At 36.3% G+C, this 17,144-nt stretch overlaps 1 protein-coding gene across 6 annotated transcripts in view; it reads left to right on the top strand.

The window, feature by feature from the left end:
* The window catches only part of LOC112977294 (phosphatidylinositol-binding clathrin assembly protein-like), a 33,612-nt gene that overhangs the window by 12,216 nt on the left and 4,252 nt on the right, over positions 1-17,144 (top strand). Inside the window, exons 4-21 of one of the 6 annotated variants that reach the window (XM_026089491.1) lie at positions 319-421; positions 601-694; positions 797-908; positions 2,071-2,177; positions 2,761-2,802; positions 7,542-7,627; positions 8,714-8,837; positions 9,665-9,801; positions 10,121-10,224; positions 11,141-11,287; positions 11,744-11,803; positions 11,893-12,003; positions 12,229-12,273; positions 12,892-13,017; positions 13,139-13,169; positions 13,692-13,812; positions 15,977-16,033; positions 16,374-16,481. In XM_026089491.1, coding sequence (XP_025945276.1) covers positions 319-421; positions 601-694; positions 797-908; positions 2,071-2,177; positions 2,761-2,802; positions 7,542-7,627; positions 8,714-8,837; positions 9,665-9,801; positions 10,121-10,224; positions 11,141-11,287; positions 11,744-11,803; positions 11,893-12,003; positions 12,229-12,273; positions 12,892-13,017; positions 13,139-13,169; positions 13,692-13,812; positions 15,977-16,033; positions 16,374-16,481 — 1,715 coding nt within the window. The remainder of the gene's footprint in view (positions 1-318; positions 422-600; positions 695-796; positions 909-2,070; positions 2,178-2,760; positions 2,803-7,541; positions 7,628-8,713; positions 8,838-9,664; positions 9,802-10,120; positions 10,225-11,140; positions 11,288-11,743; positions 11,804-11,892; positions 12,004-12,228; positions 12,274-12,891; positions 13,018-13,138; positions 13,170-13,691; positions 13,813-15,976; positions 16,034-16,373; positions 16,482-17,144) is intronic. The other 5 variants (XM_026089489.1, XM_026089487.1, XM_026089486.1 and 2 more) reach the window with 5 other exon arrangements.

Genomic DNA, 17,144 nt, shown 5'->3' with positions numbered 1-17,144 from the left:
ATATATTTCCAGTGTGATTTCTAGAACACATAGTAAGAGCTGCTTGGTAATTGCCTAATATTTTTTATGCTGTAGGCATTTTCTCTTACAACTGTCATGAATACTTTCTTAGTCTTAGCAAGTTGGGAAGAATATAGCTGTAGCACTACATCTCCAAGTGAAAACAGTGAAGCTCAAGATTCTGGAATGTGCCTGTGAAGTGTTTTTTTTTTTTTAATGCAAATTGATGTGAAATGGACAAATAAGAGAATAGTACTGGAAGAAGATTTAAAAGTATGCATCTTCAAAATGTCTAACTTACAAATGCTTCATTTTTAGGATATGATATGTCTACCTTCATTAGGCGGTATAGCAGATACTTGAATGAAAAAGCACTTTCATATAGACTTGTAGCAGTTGACTTCACCAAAATGAAAAGAGGGTAAGACTATTCCTGCTTCTTTCTTTAGGGTTTTTTGTATGTGGAGAAAATACCAGTTGTCCTTGAGCTTGTCATGCWTTGGTATTGATTCTGACCCTGCAGATAATGTAACATTGCTGAAACGACTTAGTATGCTGAAGTTTCTTGGTAAACAGTAAGCCTTTTTTTCTGCTCTGTAGGATAGATGGAGTGATGAGAACCATGAATGCTGAAAAGCTTCTGAAAACCCTTCCAATCATACAGAATCAGCTTGATGCACTCCTTGATTTTGATGTAAGTACATTAAGCTCATTGTTAGGTAATACTCTTATTTTGAAGCGAGATCTTTGTTATTTTATTTAATACTAATTTACTTTCTCATTGCTTTCTACACAGGCAAATCCAAATGAACTAACAAATGGTGTTATAAATGCTGCCTTTATGCTCCTCTTTAAAGATTCCATTAGACTTTTTGCAGCATACAATGAGGGGATTATTAATCTTTTAGGTATGTGAGAATTTTTTTATTTTTGAACCTTTGTTGAAGCTGTTGAGAGAAGTAAAAAATGTGGACAGTTTGACTAATTCCCTAATACATTGTCTCAGATTCATTACCATTAAATTAAGCCCTTGTTAGTCTCAGTGATAACAAGCATAGCTTAAGCATGTTTTTTTTTCTATTAACCGTGTGGGGTGATATGAACCAGTCTGAAATAGAAACTGAGACAAGAGTGACTGAGAATAAAACAAAAGTACCATGAATTTACGGTGGATACCCTTTGGTAATTGGACTAAAAGTATTAGTGAGGTACCTGGTTTGGTTTCTTTAAACTCTGATGGTCGCTGGCCCGTTATAGACAGGAGCATCACTTATTTTTGTATGTTTAGTGTAGTCACAGCATGATTGACTTTTGGTTTCCTGTACTTTCTTTATATCGTTATTAATTTACTTTTAGCCAGTTCCTGAATCTACATGAGCACAGTACATGATACATAGGGTGTGGGTTCCCCCCCGCCCCCAACAAGAGCTTGGTAAGCTCTTAGAAAAGATTTATAATGAAGACTATTCAAGCAAATTTCTGAATTAAAATGTCTTCTGATCTGTTTATTTCCCTGTCTATTAATTTTGACTTGGTGAAATATCTACAAGTATATAGAGCAAAACCATAAAAAGTGTTAAAAGGAATAGCACCTGCATCCTTCAGGTCAGTTCAGTTTGTGTACCACTTCAGTTGTTATTCTGATGTCTTTTGGATGTTGTGTCCAAAGCATAATGATGTGGGTCTAAAATGTAGTTATATACAAGGAATATTTCCAACAATAAAATAATTTGCCTCATTGCCTGCTAATAAGCTGACTTCTTAAAAATATTCCCCCAAATATCTAATTAAACAGTTGAAGTGATTCACATCCGTGCTTAATAAAGCTTTGCATCGTGTTCTAGTATACTGAAATAAGAAAAGCAATATTTTTCTTTTGACTGATTTATTACAAAAGGTGTCAGATATTCATGTCCATTTTGAAACTCAAAGAGCTTGAATGGGTTATTACTGTCTCTTCTCTCCCTGAAGCTTGTCTCAAATTAACATTTATAATTGTGTGCCAGCTTTTTGCCAGGGAAAGTGTTAACTTACAAGAGTGTGGGTTTTTTTTTTAATTTGCATCCTCAGAAAAATATTTTGATATGAAGAAGAACCAGTGTAAAGAAGGCTTGGATATTTACAAAAAATTTCTAGCCAGAATGACCAGATTGTCAGAATTCCTCAAAGTAGCAGAGGTAAATAAATCTACGTCTGTGCAGCAGGTATCCTTTAGGCATCTGTTCTGGTACAGTGATACATATTCATAATCATGTAACTTCATGAACATTGATCTGTTTACTATACAAAAGAAGTATTTTACAGACTTGTGTTTTAAACATTGCTTGTGTTCATTAACATGAAGTGAGATTCTAAGGCATCCTTTTCATTTGTCAGCATAAACTTTGTCTAAAGTGCTATGAATTTGATGAGTGGTCTGAAATGAATGGAGTGGATGTTAGTATTCTTACAGTACTGTCTTTTACTGTAGTTGCTCAAAGGGGAGAAGTTCCAGTAAGCAATGTGGATATTTCCAAGGCTTCCAATAAGCTCTTCTACATGAAAAAGTTAGATTGGATAAAAGTTTGTTTTGAAATGCAGCGTAATATATTTTAGATTTCTAAGGCATGTTCTTAGCTAAACTCATACCAGTTCAGAAAGTTATAAATATCCCTTTTTAATATCTTAGTTTCTATGTAACATTCAGACCTCACAGTTTTTATTTTCATTGCCACTGCATGTAGTAATGTAATTTTTTTCCCCCCTTTTTTGTAAACTCAGCAAGTTGGAATTGATCAGGGTGACATTCCAGATCTTACTCAGGTCAGTGTACATTTCATATTGATTTAACCCAATTAATTTGTCCTTTGTGTTTTTAAAGGTTTGTGTGCATCATAATCATCATTCATCTTGATGTATTCTCTTCCATATATATGTATGGAAATACATATGGAATATATATGGGAAATACATGTGCTCACTTTTCCCATGGATCAAATGTACTCAATGCTTAAACATTTTGCAGCTGTTAATAAGTGGTGGGTGTTTTTGGTTGCTTAAAGTAATAAAGCTCACAGAAAAGCTTATGTAAGAACTTCTGCTTTTTTTTTTAATTACAAGGGATTCATTGTGGCTCATAAGTACATAAGCATCTTGCAATGTCTTGAGGAAAACCTTTCATTTCATTGTAGCCCAATGTCTTCCACTAAGCATATGAAGGTTACTATATACTTGTTCAGTCAAGAATCTGCCCTCCCCCAAAGGTCTCAATAGATTATTTGTTTCTGTATCAGCACTCTGGCTTCAGTAGTGCTCAGTAATGAGGAGCATGCTTAAGAATAGCTTGTGCACTGGAAAATTTAGTCTAAAAGGTGGAATGCAGGGGAATATCCTCTAGTGAGGATAAATAGAGGAGCAGCTGGGAGGTGAGAGATAATTTGACTTGGTGAACAGGAAACATTGGTAGTCCACAAAAGTGCACAAAGCTATTCTTTACAAGTTTCTTCTGTTCATAAGAACGCTGTGTTTCTAACCTAGCATCAACCCAACGTGACTGGGGGTACTTGGCGTCCTTTCAGTAGCGTAGAATAACCTGGTGGGTAGAATAAGTGACAATCTGTCAGGAGAGAGGAGTGCCATATAGTTCTAGAGCACTCAAGCTGTTGAAGTGGGCTCCATGTGAAACAGTTAATCTAATGTATAAATTTATATGAACCATAATGTCTAATCCTGTGCTATCTTCATGAAACTAAATTTCATAGGTTAATCATGTAAATATGTATCTTTTGTGGAGATTTGCCTAAATTTCATTTAGTGTGTTTTTAATACAAAGTCAAGTCTGAACTATCCTCACTGTTGTTCATTACTTTCTATGATACAGTTTGCATCTCAAATTGTACTTGTTTTAGAAAGTACTAGTCTCTAATAATTGCTCTAGCAATTAATTTAGTATTAATCCTTTTCAAGTACTTCCAGGCCTTTGCAGTAGGAAGGAAATATGACTAACCAACAGGATGAGGACAAGTAATGAGCAAATGTAGCAGCGTAATGTTCTCTACTACTGTTTGAATAGCTGTTAGCATCTTACTATCTCAATTGTCTTCTAATCAGCACTGCCTGTTCAGCTGATGTCTGTATTGTGCTAATGAAATTATATTTAAGTCTGAGATAATATTTCTTCACAGATGATGTTGGCTTGAACGTGGTTTGGGTGCTCTTACTTGCCCAGTTAACTAGGTCATTACAAGGTTCTTCAAAGCATGGGGGGTTTTCTTGATTTGCTAAGAATAGGTGACTTGACTTTGTTTTGTTGCTTTTGTATCTGAAATTTATAAATTTTTTTGCTCATTTAATTTGCTGCTCTCACATCTTAACGTTTCTTCTAGTAGTTCAGCTATTTTATTCTAAGTGTGGTTGGACATGCAAGGCCACTTTCTGAACTGTGGTGGCCTTCAGTCTTTTGTGTATTTTGGCAATTCGGTGCCACTGTCAGTCAAGTATTCCATGACACCTAAGAGTTGAATAATCGTAAATCAATTTAGTGCCATGTTAAAACAACTTTCTAAAATTTCGTAATACTGGGCATTCAAAGCAGCTTTAGTTTTCAGTGTGCTTGTGGTCCTGATATAAGTTATGACAGGATCATGGACAATAAATTGCAGCAGCAGTCCTTTGTTCAAATTCTGGTCTACCATATTATGTATATATGTATTTTTAAATACTTAGTTGCTTAGGTTTCTGCTCAGTTTTGTTCGGGGATATGCATGTTTCAGAGTTTTTTTTTTTTTTAAGTTGTTCCTGAGAACAATGAGTTTGTACGTTTAGAAGCTTGTTTTTACTGCTGCGTATTGCTACTGCTGTATAACTTTTTTTTTCTTTCCTGATTCTGACAAATATTCACGCTTCACTTTTTCACTGCCAGGGGCTCATTTTTTGTACTTGAAGTGTTCTTGAACTCTCACCAGTAGCTTAGGTTGCTGACTGACTTAAATGTTGCTGTCCTCCCCAATTTAATCATTCTTACTGTCTTATTTTTGTTTTGTTTTCATCTGATGTAGTCCTAAATAGTCATTTCCAAAAACTTAATGAAAATTTTATTATTTTACCTGGCTGTAAAAGACTTAACAAAATCTAGCTATTTGTACTGATAGTGTGACTGTTGCTGGTTCTCATCAAGGAAATAGCACTGTCCTTTTTAGGTGCCCTGGTTCTCAATGACATTGTTTATTTTCTACTAGTTGTTACTGTATTTCATTAGTGCAGCAGGATCACTTTCCCCTGTATGGGTGTTAATCTGTCAGATGTTGTCTTAAGGCGATTTTTTTTAATAATAAAACACGGACTTTTTCAAGTCATAGTATCTACATTAACCAGGCATCTTTTCTGATATAAAACTACTAACCTCTGTTCGCTCAGAAAATTTCAATTCTAATGTTTTGTTGGATGTCTATAGCAATGAGAAAGTTCAGAGAAGAGTGTACCTTTCAAACTGCCTTTCAACTGGATAATGCAGTTACAGAGAACCTATTGGTCTGTTTTTTTTTTTCTTAAACTCTCTAAAATGTAAACATGCTCTTCCATGCAGATAGGTTTTAGTGTTATCTTGAAAGGAAATATAGACCAGAAAAAACTTTCCAGAGTTGGAGTACAGACTCCTGCTACTGGGATTATCTATCTAGCTGTATTATGTAATGTCTACTGCAAACTTGCATTTCTCTTGAAAGGTAAAAAGTTCTTTTTGGTCCCTGATTTCTTTCTGAAAAGGCATTTCAAAATGCTGCTCCCTTGGGAGTTAGCTGTCTAGTCTGTAGGTTGAATTTATTCATGTGCAGTTGTGGTAACAACACTGTCTTCCAGCTTACGTAGCTCTATTTTCGGAAAGAAGTATCAACTCAGAMCTTTAAGCCAAGGAGTTTTATAGGATTACTCTAATTGCCTTTCTCTTGCATCTCTTGTAGCTTGAATCTGGCTTCGTTGAATGTTGGAAGCCAGAATTGTACTTAGTGTTCCAGATGGGGACTTATCAAAGCCTTGTCTGATTAATAATTTTCTTCTTTCCAGGACATACATTGGTCCAGTTTTTAGACAGAAGGGTTAGCAAGGGCAAGTTTGTTTTCTCTTTTGAACAATGCTTATCATATTTATGCTACCTACTGAAAGTTGGCAAGTGGTAACAGAGGTTTAGTGTCTCTGAAACCCTGCCAGTTGATGAGGATTGAGCTGGCAATAGATTAAAATTTAGGAGATCTATTCCTTTCATCTGAATCTGCTATAGGCTTTAATTCACTCGTTTTATGGAGCAGGTACTATGTAGTTAAAAGACATGAGTAATGTGGCTGAAACAGCAAGGCAGTGAACTCTTCCAACAGTGCCAGCCTAATAGTTTTGCCTTTCAGGGGGCTTATTTTTGCGAGGGTCACTTAGAGAAATATTACTAGCTACTAACATGTAATCAGTTCAAATTTGTTCTGAGCTGTTTTCTCTGTTAGGAAGAAAATATTTTGATGAGTGGTTACAAACATATGGCAGAAAGGAAGCCTGTTGTGATTGGCAGCGTGGTGGGGTTTGGTTTAGTTTTTTTAGGAACTAAAGCAGTTCTGGTGCTATTTGGTCTTTCTATTTTAAACTTGCTCTTTGTTACCCATCAGTAGTTAAGGTTTGCCTCAGGTGTTGAATAGTATCATGGGTGCTCTCTCAAAAGACTTCATAAGCTCCTGCGTGTTGTTCACCTAACACTCATTTAGATGTCTCAAGTTCCAACTGAAGTGTTCGAGCAAGACATTCAAATGCCAGACTTCATGCTAGATTTAAGTGGGATGAAGCCTTTTTCTTTTAATCTTTTTCATTGTTTATAAAACAGCATAATGTTAGAAGCTTTTCATGGGTGACACTTTCTTGACAAAAAAAACCAAACAACTAATTGAAGTGTTGTTGCTGCTTTCTGATATGTTTTATACTACCAGAGGCTTTGGTGAAACTGAGTTTATTGCGTAATCATGTGCTGAATAGCTATTCAGTCTATAGTATTGTTGAGACAAAACTTAGGTCAAATTTTATTCTGCTTTTATCAAAGCTGACATACTGTTGTGGTTATAAATGTTTCCAATGCAAGCCTTTGTGAAGATCTGATTGAAAGAAAAAAGTGATTGTTGGCTTTTTATTGTTACGGGGGGGGTGGGGAGGAACGAAAATGCAAAGGCTTCCTGTGTGTACTTCTGCAAATTTAAGGGAATACTGGCTAATCATTTGGTTGCTGTTTTTATCTTAGCATAGCAAACACTGTTTTTCCCCCCCACCCCAGTTCAATTTACATACACAGAAGCAGACCTAGTCTGGGGGAATCTTTATTTCATGTCTATAGTGGCATCACTTCTAGTGCACCACAACTGTGCAACTAGAACTTGGGTGTACTGGATGGGGAGGAAAAAAGAAAACCCTAAGGGCACAATTATTGTGGGGTTTTATTTTGTTTCTTTAAGTTGGTGGATGTGAAACTAATCTGTGTGCTAAACAATGATAATGTTTTGTCTAGAAGCAATGTTTTATGAGTACTTTAACTTCAGGCACCCAGCAGCTTGCTTGAAGCATTGGAACAGCATTTGGCTTCTCTGGAAGGAAAGAAAACAAAAGAAGTCTCTGCTGCCAGCAGGTAGGCACCAAATGAATGGCAGTGATGTATTTACTTAAGTTTTATCTTCTCACTAAGCTTCTTCTGTATTCAACCATTTGAGGTTCTCCTCTTGGATTTTATTCATTTACAAGTGTATCTTTGTACAAGTATAAATGAAGCATGTATCAAGTAATTGTCTGATAGCTTAGTCGCACTTGATGAGTAGATATAGCTGTTGGGTTCCTGTCACTCTGTCGGACTTCTTATTATGCTGTAATAAACCACTGAGCTGAGGCCTGTGTATTATTCTTTTCACCTTTTACCAGTTTGAAGTCCCCTCTCTTGTAATATTTTTGAGGTATTTGTGTTTTGAGTTTGGGGATTTCTTTTTGTTTGTTTTTAACCCAAGATAGGTTGGTGTCTACCTTTATTGTCAGTTATATACCTCTCAGACCATGAATTTGTCTTAACCGGTTATAAAAATTTCAGTGTCCTCTTCTCAAAACTGCCAAGTTAGCTTAGATGTTTTGTGCTGACAAGTATTGCATTGTTCTTTCTGTCAAGATGGGTATCCATATGTATGAGCAGCACCTCTGACTTAAGAGGTACTGTCTGACTTAAGAGGAAGAGATCTCTCTTGGCATAGATGTTCCCCCTCAGAAATGTGGGTAAATACTGACAAGTATATCAGTGTAATGTACATTCCTGAATCGCTGTCTTGCATGACAGACTTTTCAAAAGTATCTGAGGATTTGCTTTCCACAGTGTTCTGCTAAACTGGTGTGTGGGGAAGAACTTCTGTGCTTTATTTCTGATTGTCTGTATAATATGTACATACAAGCTTTCCATGCCTCTGCCACTTGAAGGAATAAAATTCTAGTCTATATGACCTTTAAAGTAAAAACAAAACTGTTACATTCTGCACTTTCCAATACCTGCTCACTGAAACTTGAGGCATTGTCCCTTCACCACACTGCCTTATTGTTGGTATGTCTGCTTTTCTGTACAAAAGAGTAACGTAGGTATAGATATGTAAAAAGATAAGGCACTTGATGCTTAAACAAGTAGTGATGTGCTAGCTGAGAGTTTTTCTTTAACTTTTTAAAAAAATATTTCTACTTCTAGAGCTAGTGCCCTATCCAGCGCTGTTTCCACGCTTGCCAGCACAGGCATGTCATTTAGCAGGATGGATGAGAAAGAGAAGCAGCAGGCGTTGGAAGAGGAACAAGTTAGACTGCAGGCACTTAAGGTACTATATCTTTAAAAAGATTATATTCCAAGATTTTTCACTAGATACAAGTTAAAACCAGGGTTGGTTTAAGCCTGTGTGTGTGTGGACTCTAACCTTAAGAGAGGCAAAGACTTCTCTCTATAGGTGTGGTGGTTGCCAATGTATGGTGATCTTCTACCCAGGAGTATGATTTGAATAGCTGGCAACTGAAATGGGTCATTTATATTCTTCTTTTCAGGAGATTGGAGTCTATATCTCAAAGATTCATGAAATGGGTATACAAGAGTTCTAGGTCTTGTCACAACAGTTGAGCGTACACTGTTGCTATTATAGGACTGTTTATTGCTAGATGAGATTTTTTTTTTCCTCCCTGTGAAGTATGAAATGATGGTTTAGCATGATTCTTCAGCCATGTTGCTCATAATGAGAGCACAAGCTATTTTTCTGTCCATACTTAACTGTTGTCAGGTATGGTTTTACAACTTAACTTGTGAAACCTTTTCAAATCTTGGGTATTTAGGTATAATCTATGGACTTACATACACATTTGTCCATACACATTTGAAAGAAAACCCACTGTGTTCTCTCCTCTGGGTTCCTTAATGCTCTCTTTCCTTTGTTCATTCATTGGTACTTGTTGAGTTGTCCTCCTAGCAACATCCTTCTCTTAAGGCCTTAATCCTGGTCCTTCTGGTTTTTACCTGTTTATCACTATTTCCTGAGGAAGTGCACAGTATAATCTAGAACAGGACAAGATACTGTTTCTCTCACTGAAAGCTGAATCAGGACTGAAGAGTTAGTAAATTAATGAAATTAAATTTCAAACTGTATATCTTATCTTTCAGGAGCAGCGATTAAGAGAGATTTCTGTGGTATCAAATTCCACTTCCACATCAGCATCTCCAAGCACCTTATCAGGAAAAAGCGTGAATACCACTGCAGCTGTTGACCTTTTTGCTGTACCAGCACCCACAACAAATAGGTGAGAGAGCATTTGCTTTCTGAAGCAAGCATAAATGATATTGGCCAGGTAGCTCTGTAGTCAAGTGCAAAGCACTAATCCTAGTAAAGGGATATACTCTTCACAAATAACCTTTTGCTGATGATCACCTGGTGTATTCACATGGGCTTTGGTATCACTCAATAAGTGCTTAATTACCTGGTCTTGTTCTGCACCATTATTCTTAACTGGCTCCCAGTGAAAAGGAAAAAAGTCAGGTCAGCACAAGTTTGTGCATAGCATAAGAATACAATGCCTTTTATGTATCTTCATGTTCCCATCTCTCTCTATCCCTCTTCAGCATGCCCAACCTTTCTAGTGATCTTTTTGATCTTCAGCCTGCATTTGTTCCAACTGTACAGAGTACTCCAGCTATAGCAACATCAGCAAGCAGTGCATGGGGAGGTAAGCTGTGATTTTACTGTCTAAAGGATGGGTGAATTCTTAGAATACAAGAATATTATCTCATGATAAAGCACAGGTTCATGCTTAACTGAACCTACAGCTTAAACCGTAATTACTCTGCATCCAAATACTTCTATCCTTGATAGAGTATAAAACAAGTCATCTGAAAGCTCTGGCAGACTGTTCCAGAGATTTTATTTTTTTTTACATGCATTACAGTAGTGACAATGTGCAGTGGATAGAATGAAGGAGGTATTCAACAAAGGGGAGGGGAAGACTAGTTGTAACCAATAATGAAAGTCCAAATATGCTGAGAAATATAATGAAGCAGATGTAACTGAAGCAGATGTAACTGAAAGGGTGCTGTACTAGTATCTCCTTTAAGAGATATTTAATGTATTTTTCATTAAAAATATATTCATAACTTCAAGGTACCTATTGCAAAGCTGCTGTTCCCAGTTTCATGGGGATAGTGTTCTCTATACCATCACCCATTCCTCCAAAGAATAATCAGGATAAGATTAAAAAAATACCCATTAAACTGAAGTAAGGCAAAGGTAACACCATTACAAGTGTTAGTATTCTAATGAGTGGATCTGATATGCTTAAGTGCTATTTAAAAGGCATATTCCTAAAGCCTAGAATGTAATCCCTGACTATTCTTTTTACTGATTAGTGTTCTGTTCTTCTCCCCTTCCTACCTCATGGATGTACTAGAATTATACTTTCCCTAAATAGAGAACTGTTAGGTTTTTCATCTGAAACTAAGAATTTTTATTTTAATTGGGCTGGTCAGTAGGTGAAAAATCTACTGCTTGACTTCTAATTCTAGAAACTCTCATGTACAATCATTTCGGTCTATTTTTCTTCTCTGCTATTTGTATTCTCTTTTCTTTACCTCTGCTGCATCTGAAAGGTCCTTTCTCGTCCTCAAATGGTTGTGTTGGTTCTCCACCTCATCTGGACATCTTTGACATGAAGCCAGTTGAAGAAGCTGTAAAATCTACCACCCCTTTCATCAGTTCTGCCCTTTCCTCCAAACAAACAGTGGAACTGTTTAGTGGTAATTAAAAAAAAAAAAAATCTAATTTCTTTCCAACTGGAGATAATACTACTAATAAACTGTGTTGTGTAGTCTTTTTGTGGTTTGAACCAATCTTCACTTTTTGCTAGCAAGTGAAAATAGTGTATTAATTCCTGAGGTATTAACAAAACATGTGTTTCCCTAAAGTTTTATTTCTAGATTTGAAAGAATCCATTATCTTGTTCAGCTTGGCCAAGCTAGGTATCCTAAGACTTGTATCTCAGCTAGACTTTTTGCTGATTTCTGTTAAACTGGAACTTTTTTTTGGTGATAGGCAATGCAAGAGTTAACTAACACTTTTCAAATTTGCTGAATAAGAATTTTTTTCCTATTCCTAAAAATTCTTAAATTATAGTTGCAGACTTGGTTTTTGGATTTTCCCTTCCTTTTCTCTCTTAATCTGATCTTATTTTCTTCTTCCTTTTTTTCATGAAGATGACTTTTGTGGTCATAAACCTGCATATACCTCTGTGTATCATCCTCTGACTGTTGATGGTAATTTGATTTTTAACCTTCTGATTTCACTGTAATGAGTGGTATCTACTCAATGGGTGTATCTGATTTACTCTGAATTTCTTGTTTAGGGTTTCCTCTTCATTCAGCTCCTCCAAGTACCACCTCTTCAGCAATTAATGCAGACTTTGATGCTGTTTTTGGAGGAAAATCTACTGCACCAGAATACAGGACTACTAGTGGTAAAAGCTACCTTATAACTGACTTACATCCTGCAGGCTACAGTTGCCTAACAATTTAGCATGACTGCTGTTACAATGCGGAAATTAATAACTTAATCCATTTGCAAGCTGAATAACATAGGGCTGATAAGATAATAGACAATCAGTTTAATTGTAGTTATTTGATTTAAAATTAGCTCTGAGTAATCTTATACTGTGTAATAACTCTTTCTCTCTCTCTTTTTGGGGGGAATAAACTTCAAATGTGGCCCATCGGATATTTGTTAATGGGTAAGATTATGTTCTCTTTTTCTAGTGCTTATGACTTCAGTGTTTTCTCTTGATATGGGATAATAAGTTCCCCCTAAGTTTGTTGAGAGGCATTGTACTTACAAATAAAATGCAAAGCTAGTTAAGTGTATGCTTTGCATAAATAACTTAATTGTCTTTCTGCTGGTTGATATTATTTTGCCTCAAAGTTCTTGTGAATGTATAACAAAGGAACTCTTGGGTACGTTTGAGATACTAGCGGTATTGTGAAACTACAGCTATATTTCTTACAAGAAATTACACTTTGAAACTATCTTGAATGTCTTTTTTTTTCCCTCTTGAGTTTCAGGAGGGATTTAGCTTAATTTAAAAATATCACCAGTTACTGTTGAAGTAAAATTGGACAGTGTACTAAATATAATACTCCAGAAAGAAGGAGAGGTTAAACTATGCTTCTGCCTAAGCCTTAAACACTTCTGGCATGTTGATCTTCCACATATAAATATTCAGAAAAACCTACTGATAGTGTTATATAAGGAAGATGCCTCCCTGGCTTATGGATTTCTTTCAATAAATGCATTGTACTGTTTTGATAACAGTTGTTTTTTTTTATGTTCTTGCTTTTATGTCTTGGTTTAGCATTTCTAGATGACGTATTGCAACCCACAGTACCCCCACAAAGTCAGAGAACTGCTTTAGCCAATCAGCAAAGTGGAAAAATTTTGGCAAATGATCTTGATTCTTCACTTGCTAATCTTGTGGGAAGTAAGTATGAAGCTTTAAAATTTTATTTTCCCATTTGCTACTGAAAACAAAACAAGACTTTCCCCCCATCCCCCAAATATATTTGGTGATTTTATGCGAGTGTTTGTTTTTCTCCACCCAGATCTTGGCTTCGGAGGAACTCCATCCAAAAAGTAAGTGAATATATCTATTTAATACTCTCGTATGACTGATAATCTGTAGTACGTTTTACCRACACTGACATAGCAAGAATCTCAGCTCTGGAAAGCAATCTGCTATCAAGAACAGTGTTGAAACAATGAGTTAATATGGTCAATTATCATAACGTGGGCAAACTTAACATTTAAAGTAGTATGCTTTAGTTTTGCAGTTGCAGTATTTTTATTTAAATATTTCTGTGAGCAGCCATAAAAATGTCTTGCAGTTATATATAAACTCTTCTGAATCATACAGTACAGTGCAGTGGATGATAGGGAGTTTACTTTTAATATAAAACAGAATCCCAAAACCTCATATTCTCTGGAATAGAGATACAAGCAATTATTGAAATAAATCTTGAGTATTTCTACCACCTGTAGATTTCAACTGCCTACATCTATTACAAAACATGTTTTTTTCCCTGTTTTCCAGTATATCGTTGTTACTATTTACCTGCTGGCCCTATGTGAAAACTAATATTACAGTTTCATTTTTAGATCAGATATGCAGTGGACCCAGCCTACAGAGAAGAAACTTACTGGTGGAACAAACTGGCAAGCGAAAACAAGCACATCAACCACATGGAACCCTACTCCCTTACCCGCTATTCCACATATGGTAATTTCTGTGCCATTGAAATCATACTTCTTACTAGCAAATGCCTTTTTTCCTTCATGAATTAATTTAAAAGAAATAGCAAAGGTTGCTTTGGACAAGACTGAGAAAAACCTGCTTGTAAGATCATTTCACAGACTGAATGAGATGGAGATACTAGTACACTTTACTTGCTCTCACAGTAAAACTTGTCCATTAGACTTCTTGGGGGGAGGGAAAAATCCAGCCTCTCACTTGTGACAGCTCTAAATTAATAAGTGTTTTTTTTTTTTTTAACTGAAACAAATGACCCTCCCTCCCTTCCCAGCACAAAGATGCACCTTTAAGAATCCTAAGAACCTGTTTCAAGGCCAAATAACTACTGTTCCTTTTGGATTTTGTTCCCTCTGCTCRTTACATGGGACGCTACTGCATCTTAACCCCCTCAAGGCACCTTAATTATCAGTTCAGGTAGCACTTCAGAATTTTTGATCATGCTTAACAGCAACTTCAGCACATTTTGAACATAATACCAAATACTGGGTGAAAGTTATAGGATTATTTAATTTGCAGAATGTTGGTTTTCTGGAGTAATGTTTGTAGGCAACTGACTCTTGTGCTATGCTTTTTAAGAGCTTTTTCCAGTATTTTCTGTTCAAATATTTGTACAAATATCAATCACTTCTACTTYCCTCCAAGGCAGCTGTATTTCAGAATGTTTACCTCAGCTTCATGTACAACTAGAGTAATTGCAGTGTTTGCTATGAATTTTGGAATGCTTCTGACTTTATTTTCCAGTGCAAATAATTTTGTCCTAAATCTTTTTTTTTTCCCCCAGCTTATATGGGTATGCTCAGTCAAAATTCATAAAGCTAAATTGGCTATTAAATACATATTTGAACTTGAAACCAAAATAAAAAAATTCAGATTAGAGAATATCTCAGTTGTGTAGTACTTGTGTGATTTCAGTTTATAATTTGTGCGTGAGACTTCTGAGATCATAAAAATATTTCTATCCCCTCTTGGTTGCTCTAGAACATGTTATGTTAGAGTGCTGATATATTCTGGTTTTGGAAGATGCTTATCTGTGGGACACCATAGCACATATTAACTGCTGTATGTTTGGGTTGTGTGTGGTGGTTTTTTCTTTCACATGTTCTTGTCTTATGCTTTCTGGTTTAAGCTTATGTTTTGAGGTCTTTATGCCATGTATCAGCTCACTTGGTTGCTAGGAAGTCCAACAATTAATGATCCAAAGAACTACCTTAGCTATGAGCTATCTTTGAAATCAGTGCCCCAGCAGCTGGAATGGCCTAAGTGTCCTGGCTTGGTCCATGGCATTCAGAGACTGTAGTAATCCTCAGCCTCACATATACTCTTTCATAGCAAAGTACTTTAACTAGCACTTCAGGTTTTTTAAATATAATTAATTAGCACTACTTAATAATGCATGGCAATATGAAGTGCATGCATCATAGTGCCTATAAACATAACCCAGGTTATGGGTTAACTTATACCAGGGTAAGATGCTTTTTGTTTCTCTTTCTTGTTCTTTGTATTGTGATATATTGCAGGCATCAGAATTAAATTTAGTATGCGAGCAATATTTTGGCTGACTAGACATCCATTGCTATTCATTTCTTGGACTGACTGGTCACTGGCTTCCTTGTTTCTTTATACCTTTCTTGCACATAGTAGGAGAAAGGAGGACTACTGCATGCCTTCCAAAAAGCTTCTCGCCCAAATGTTCATGCAAGCAATATAATCAAATATGGCCAGATTTAGTAAAAGTTCTATTTTTGCTGTAAATCTTGTAAGTAATAGCCTCCTAGGTAGGGAGCCTATCAAAGTTACCAGGCACAGTTACTAATGTTACTGTCCTTGCGCCTCCCCCCCCCCCCACCCAGTTTGAATTGTTCTAATTAGTGACTTTAGCATAGTTGTAGATAGTTTTGGTACTGGACTTTAGTCTATCCCTTGGTTAGAATTTCACTTTGACCTCTTAAATAATTTTCTGTCCTTACTCCTTTTGCCCTGCCAGAATGGAGTACATTATCCTGGATATGTAAGTCAATTTCTTGTAAATGTTAGCTATTTTGAGTGTTAAAAAATATTTTGTATAGTTTTGTGCAAGTTACTAGTAGGCATGAGCTTATCTAAAAGACATCAAAAATTTTTTTGATTGAAGGTACCTGCTTCTATTGCATACCCAGTGACCACACCTCAAGTGCCTGTATATGGAATGGTAAGGAACTTGCCTGTTTTGTACTCCTGAAAACAGGGTTGTTTTTACTTCAGTGTATGTTATGACAAGAATTACTATGTTTGATTTGTCCTGCAGCTTGTGTATTGTTTCATAAGGTCAATATTGTGTGAAATTGGATAGTTTTTTCACATCGTACATTGGAAGACATTATTCTAAATTTTATACAGCAAGTTTTCTTAAAAGCTGTGACTTAACTCTGTGTGTGTATATCTGTGTTCTTATTTGTTACTGTGCTTATAATGGAAAAAGATGTAGCTTCTAGAATAAAGTGGATTTGTATATACTACTTGTCTAACATCTGTTTCCCTTTTGCTTGTAGGTACCTCCTCAGATTGGAGCTGCTCCTTTGATGGCACCGCAGTCAGTGATGTATACGCAGCCTGGTCTAAGGCCAACAAACCCTTTTGCACCTGTTTCTGGAACTCAGGTGAACGGTTCTCTTCAATCTTAGGCTCATACTGAAACTTCAGTCTTAGTAAAAGAAACTAAATGTCTTGTTTCATGATGGGCTATTAACATCTATTTCTGCTTCTGAGAAAGTGAGGGGTTCCTCAGTCAGGGGCAGCAGGCTTTTGCAGGTGAGAAAATATACAGATGATGAAAGCATGCAGCCAGAGGAAGCAAGGAAGAAGTACAAATGGAGAGCAACAGAAACATGGCTAGCTTCTCACTGTGCCCATGTTAAGAAAATGGGAGCGGAGAATGAGTCTAGAACTTAAGACTTCTTATGACATTATCTGGATACTTGGTTCAGTCACGCTGGCTATGGCAGTGGTGAAAGGTTTCTGGAAGATTGGGTTGAACTGTGAAGTAAAGAAAGGCAGGGACAGGAGACTATTCAAGTGAAAGGAACTGTGTACTCCTGTCACCTAGATACATCTAGATGCATTGTTCTTAGTGCTCTTTGGGATTTGTGTTGGGGGGTTGTGGTGGGGTTTTCTGTTTTGTTTTGGGGTTGGGAGGTTTTTTTGTTTGTTTTTTGAAGTGACAAAACCCATAGTCCCAACTTACAGATAACAAGGCACTTGCATAGGTTCATACCTCTAAAACACTGAGAAACCATGTGTTATGAAGTGGCATTAACAATATG

This window comes from Apteryx rowi, unplaced genomic scaffold (genome assembly GCF_003343035.1).
Source record: "Apteryx rowi isolate R43461 unplaced genomic scaffold, aptRow1 scaffold_82, whole genome shotgun sequence".
Taxonomy (NCBI): Eukaryota; Metazoa; Chordata; class Aves; order Apterygiformes; family Apterygidae; genus Apteryx; species Apteryx rowi.
This window is presented reverse-complemented; position numbering and strand designations above follow the sequence as displayed.